General features: G+C 44.8%; 1 protein-coding gene across 1 annotated transcript; it reads right to left on the bottom strand.

The window, feature by feature from the left end:
• Window positions 1-713: 713 nt before the first annotated feature.
• On the bottom strand, window positions 714-4,440 carry LOC113930771 (diphosphoinositol polyphosphate phosphohydrolase 3-beta). The gene has a single exon (XM_035725667.1). It carries the CDS (start codon window positions 4,140-4,142, stop codon window positions 3,648-3,650), a length of 495 nt encoding a protein of 164 aa, XP_035581560.1. The 5' UTR covers window positions 4,143-4,440; the 3' UTR covers window positions 714-3,647.
• Window positions 4,441-6,165: the final 1,725 nt, after the last annotated feature.

The following is a 6,165-nucleotide window of genomic DNA, read 5'->3' as shown; positions in this document are numbered from 1 at the left end:
TCCTCTAGGTACAAATATTGAGAGCCTACTAATGTTCATCAACCACTCTGTATTGGAACAGCCTTCAGTGAATTACCCAATTCAGTTCCACTCTGAGGCCACGTGAAAATAAGATTGTTCCAGGTAAAATATGAAGCTAAGAAATCAAGAATATACTAGTAGTCGACATTTCTAATCTGTGGATCAACAACAAATGTCTCCAAATTTTAGCCATTCTTCTAGGCTCTGACAATAGGGGCAGGATTCAGGCTGGGTCCTACTCCTCAAAAGAGTTCATAGTCTAGCAAGCCAACAATCATTCAGAAGGATGATTACAATACTAGAATGATGCTGAAAATATTTCCTGTTTTTCTTGGTGCTTCCACCAAAGGGACACTGAAAAAGAAAACTCTAGCCAGCTGTTAGTACTTAGGCTCTAACACAGATTTTTCACCTTCCTTCTCCCAGTTAACAACTTTGGATAAAGGGATTGTCTTTCTTCTAACTGGACTCCATTTAAAGGGGAAGTGAGAGGAGCAGCTCCAGCTTCAGAGCCCTTTAAATCATCTGTCCCAGAAAGGCCCTCGAACGTTGCTGCAACCTCACAAACTGCTTGTTCCTGCTCTTACACTCTTACACACACACACACACACACACACACTTATTTGATGTTTCATAATATAAAAATGTTGAAATCTTTACAATTCTTTCAAATGAAACCATACAAAGGAATTCAAAATATTTATAGCCACCCTCCATCCCTTTCAGAGTTAATTCGTTCAACAGTGATTTGATAAAACAAAACACAGGTTTCTTAGAAAATAATACATTAGACCGAGGGAAATTATGTACCAAGCATATCAGTATCACCTTTATTCCAACATGTCTTTTTAAAACTTTTTAAAGATAAGAATAGGCACTTATCCAGTTGGGAAAAGAAAAAAAAAAACAACAGCCTTTACAAAATCATGCTGAAAACAAATTTCTACCTCATATTTGAAAGTCTTATTTATCTTTGATCAATGCCTTTTTTGGGGTGCTATGAGCTGAAAGATTCATCTGTTCATTTTTTGTGCAATCATCACATAAATAATTCATGATGCTATATACTGACTCTGCAAGGAGAAAATTCCAACTGTGCATCAAACTCTTAGAGGATGTAAGTTATAGACATGGTTAGGTTCGTTAGCTCTGTGCCAACTGTTTTAGCCGGAATTTTTTGGATTTCTCTTTTAAAATGAAAGGCTATTGTTTTGAGGTTCTTTCTTAATTTTTTTCTAGACTGAACTCCAAAAGCATATATAATAACTTCTCGTGTGACTTTGAAAGCTTAAGTGTGATAACTGTAAAATGTTCTGTTGCAACTTAGAAATTCAAGCCGTGAAAGTTTTACAAATTGCATAAAGATATCTGAGCACTGAAGAAAATTCTAGCAAGTGACAGAACTCAATCCAAATGTTTCTGAATAAAATACAGTAAATATAGGCTACCAATTCTTAAGAGTTAACAACAACACTGTACTGTTCACATTCGTCAAATACATAGCTCAAAAGTCATAACATAAGATTGTGCATTATTATCTCCAAAAATTCCATGTGTAGGTTAAACCTCCCAGGTATTTGTGGCAGCATTTTAGATGAGGGTAGTTTTATATATGAAATAATCGTAAAGCAATAATCCAGTTCCTTTACTATTAGTTTGTATTTTGAAAAATCTCAGGTTACAGAGAATATCTATCAGTCTATTTGGATTATTTTAACAGGAAAGGTCAACGTGTAGAATTTAGAAAGTTTAAAAAAATAAGACATGTCTTTCTGTACAAAGAAACATTTTTGAAAAACATTAGATGATTCTGCATAATTTACAATATGAAATTTATAATTGGCTTTTAAAAGCTGTTGATTTTCTACTCATTCCTTTAACAATAATTTTTGTTAACTAAAATATGTACTTTATTCAGACATATTTATATATGGCAAATATTAAAAAAAAACAAACGGTTGCACCAAAGTTAAAAAAAAAAAGGTAACAAGTCAATTCTACTAGGGATTGTGTTCTTTTTAAACGTTAATATGCAGAATAACAAAGTATGTAGATATTATCCATTTATTACTAGTTTGTAGAATATTTTCTAGATCTTAAATGTTATAGGTAAGGTGATATTACCCATCTATACTCTCTTCACAAAACAGGCTTTTCCTCAACCTTCCTGAAAGAAGATAAGGAGTTCCAAGAGGAATCGAGACTTCCAAAATTTCTTAATAGAGTGCAAAAAATGTGACCCTCAAAGTTAGCTGAGTGACACAAAAAAACACCTATCAGTAACGATTAAAGATATGACATATTCTCAGTTGCCCTAAAAATTAGGAATGATTTTTCCACCCCCCAATACCGACTTCGTGAAGTCGACTGTATTTTTACCTACTATTTAACATGGCTGGGGTGGAACACAGGAAGTTTCAAGACAGATTTAGGTATTTTAGATGGTATTCTAAAATACTTGCAAGTTAGCAAGGCAAATGCAAGAATTTTTAGTTTGGCACCAAAAGGAGTTTATCTTCTGACACAAAATATTTATCCTAAATCTTTAAGAGAGATTATTCAGGTGTCCTGGCAGTTTAAGAAGTCTGTAAAAGCTGAGTATCAAGAAAGGTACCTCACTGGATTGGGATCTTATCACCATATAAATTCCATTCCTATGGTTACTGGTAGTCAGGAATGTTAACTGGAATGTCACTACATTCAAATATGTGAAATAACTTTCAAAAACTAGTTTATATTGAGAGAACCATGGTTGTTCTAGGGTATTAAGAAAGGGGCAATGGAGTTGGAAGTGGAACATACTAAATCGCACTCTGTGAATACAGTTTTCATGATAGTATGTACATATTGGGATGTGTTTGGTTAACAATACTTTCCCAAGAAGATATTCTCTGTGTAAAGTAATATTTTGTTAAACGACATTTGGGCTATATGGGAAATGACCATTTCAAATAGGCAAAAACAAAATACCACTAGTGAAAATTCTTTTGAAAATCAAATCATGTACAAGAGTAATGAAACTTTTGAAAAGGGCAAATTAGATCACATTACTGAACACAAATTATTGCCCGGTGCGGAAAGACCACAAGATGTAAAATTTATATATATATATGTGTATATATATAAAAAACACTGATTTTTAAACCAATTCCCATCACAGAAGGGCTTGCAAGTTAAGAGAATTAAAGATGCCACACAACCAAGATGTTCAATTTTAAAGGTGTTCAACTACAAAACAAAGCACATGACTGGTACCAAAAACACACACGTGTGTGCAATGTAATAAAACAAACCACAACGTGTACGTACACACACGCTAAAGGCTGGGCAAGCAGTTAAGGCACCTTAAAAAAAACCCAAAAACCCATGTGGTTTAGGATTACCGAAATCTGTTACAGTGCTACCAAGCAGCGATTTTCAAAGCATCTGAAAAACGTGCAAGTTGTCTGAAAACTGTGCCTGGCAACTGAGACAGTTTGCAAGCGTGATTCAGAGGTCTGCCAAGGAAACAAAAGAAGCCCCCCCTCCTCCCCGTGAGACCGCACAAGGAGTGAGAGGTGCTCCGGGCACTATTTATTCTAAGGTAGGCGGAACGCAGAAGTCTGTGCAGGAGCGGTAGGTACATACTAGGGATCGCTCTGTGGCAGGGACGGGGCCACGGAGTTTCCACTGGTTGGGGAACCGCCCAGCTTTAGTTTTTCCAGATATTCGGCATGCATAGGCTTGTGGCACTGGAGAACCTTGATCGCATCTTCGATTTTGAACCACTCTCGCTTCCTCCCAATGCTAACCGAATCTTCCCAATTCTCCAGAATCTCAGTGACAGTCAGTACGTACACGTAGGTTCTGTGCTTGCGGTCTTGGTTCTGTTCGAAAATGCCCAGGAGCCGGCCTAACTTCCCCTTGACTCCCGCCTCTTCGTACACCTCTCGGACTGCCGCACCGCCCGGCTCCTCCTCGGGCTCCATGCCCCCGCCCGGCACGATCCAGCGGTCCGGGTACCGACTGCTACTCACTAACAGCACCTCGTCCTCGCGCTCGCTCCGGAAGCAAAGGCACGCCGCCCGCTTCTTGAACCCCTCCGGGTCGTAGGTGCGCGTCTGGTTTGGCTTGCACTTCATCGTCTCAGAGGCCGCCCGCTCCCGCCGCTCGCTGCTGCTGCTGCTGGAGTCGCGGTTGCTGCCGCCGCCGCCGCCGCCGCCACCGCCTGAGGTGCCTGGGAGAGAAAGGGCCGAGGAGAGGTGTAAGGAGAGAAGGCGCTCCAGGAGTGAGCCCCGGGAGCCCAGGAAGCCCAGGAAGCCCAGGGGTAGATGAGGCGGGGGCGGGGGCGGGCGAGGTACGTCAGTCAGTTCGTCCCTCGTGCGGGCCGGAGGGTCCCGAACGCAGCTGCCTGAGTGGACGAGGCGCCACCGCCCCCGCGCCCGCCCCTCTGCCGCCGCCCCGCCCCCGTGCCACCGCCCCCGTGCCGCCGCCGCCGCCGCCGCCGCCGCCGCCGCCGCCGCCGCCCCCGTGCCGCCGCAGCCAGCGGGTCCGCCACTCCGCACACCGCCCACCCGCGGCTCCCGCGCGCGCCTCCCTCCCTCAGCCGCCGGCCGGGGGTTGAGCGAGGTGAGGCGCATTCGCGTGCGCGTCCGCGTCCGCCTCCCGATTCACGTGCGCGTTCACGTTGCAGGGCGAGGGGCGGGGGCGGGGGTCTCGCGGCTCCCGCAGCGCGCGCGGCGCCTTGGGCCCACTGCGCAGGCGCCCCGCACCTCCCAGGCTGGAAATCTCTTTCCACGCGGGGTTCAATTCCCGCATTGTGACCGGGGCCAAGATCGCTTCCACGTGGCCCTTTGAGTTGCACTTGGCTGTGGCGTGGCCGGACCTTTCTCCTCATCCTCGCCGGCAGGTTGTATGAAACACATACCCTTATTTTACAGGCGGTAAGGTCAAGGGCATCATCCTTGCCCATAATGAATGCTACCGCCTTATGTTTAGGAGGGCCCGGGGGTGTCAAAATGATCCTCAGTATTCTTGGCAAAATGGTACCTAATCTTTGCTGAGTCATATCATAGCCTTTTAGTTCTTGAACAGGTTTGTCCACCTAAAAGGTAAAACAGCCGGTTGTAGTTTATCAGCAAAATGGGTTGATTTGGGTGTAGCAGAGGAATTGCAGTTTGGGGCAGGCAAACTATGGCACCCCATAGGCCAGTCTGGAGATCAGACCAGAGGAACTTTCTCTAGGGAAAAGGAGGCAGCTGGGAGAGATTGCTGTGAAGGAAAAGGCCGCTGGAGGAGAGCGACAGTTCCAGGTGCTGACGTTTTTCTCATGGGCCCCGTTGTGGTATTTTCCTGTTGGCTGAGCTTGTTGCCGGGCGAGGAGAAATTCTTCCTTCCTGCTGCTGGAGTAGGAAAGTAAGCTGCTTCCTGCTGGGAATGCCAGGCACCCTTTGACTTGTTGGGGTCTGCAGTGAACTGCAGTGGTAGGGCATGAGAGGTCCCCCTGCTAGCCACCCGCCTCCATTTTAAATGAGGTTTCCTTGATTCCGGGTGGCAGGTTCTTGGCCTTGCTGGGCATGTTGGCACAGCCCATAACTTAACACTTTCCTCGAACTCCTATTGACCTCTTACCTGACCTCTGTTCCTCAGTTTCCTAGAGTAAACTTCTCGCCTACTTCTTTCAGCCCTTGGTACTTGGAGTCCTAGTCACCCAACAGCTGCAGAACCTACCCAAGTCGCCTTTTATGAAGTCCCAGCAATCTTCACCCTCCACACACTTCCACCCTTCTCTGTCTTTCTCATTGATAGGTACTGCTTCGGGTTTTGGAAAACATGCCTATAGAAATCCCTTCATTCTCAGTCTGATGCTTAACGAGGCTCCCGGTGTGGGACTCCAACAAGGCCCCTTGGTGCTCTCTCACCACCTCTCTGTTTGGTCATGCTGACCTCTTGGCCAAGACGTGGCCCATCACAGCCAAAAAGTTAACAAGCAAAAGCCTTCCCTCACCTTTTCAGTTTTTCTTACTGTTTCTCTGCTCTAACAGTAGCCTTATGGAGAAGACCTCTGATGTCCCCTAACTTTTGCCATACTGCAGCTTAGGCATCTTTGTCTCTGTCTTACCCACAGACCCTCGGCTGGCGTCAAGCAACCAGGATCATGAAAAC

Source organism: Zalophus californianus, chromosome X (assembly GCF_009762305.2).
Source record: "Zalophus californianus isolate mZalCal1 chromosome X, mZalCal1.pri.v2, whole genome shotgun sequence".
Lineage (NCBI taxonomy): Eukaryota > Metazoa > Chordata > Mammalia > Carnivora > Otariidae > Zalophus > Zalophus californianus.
This window is presented reverse-complemented; position numbering and strand designations above follow the sequence as displayed.

What these genes read in the sequence shown, in the direction of transcription:
- LOC113930771 (XM_035725667.1), bottom strand. Translation starts at nt 4,142, where the DNA reads ATGAAGTGCAAGCCAAACCAGACGCGCACCTACGACCCGGAGGGGTTC.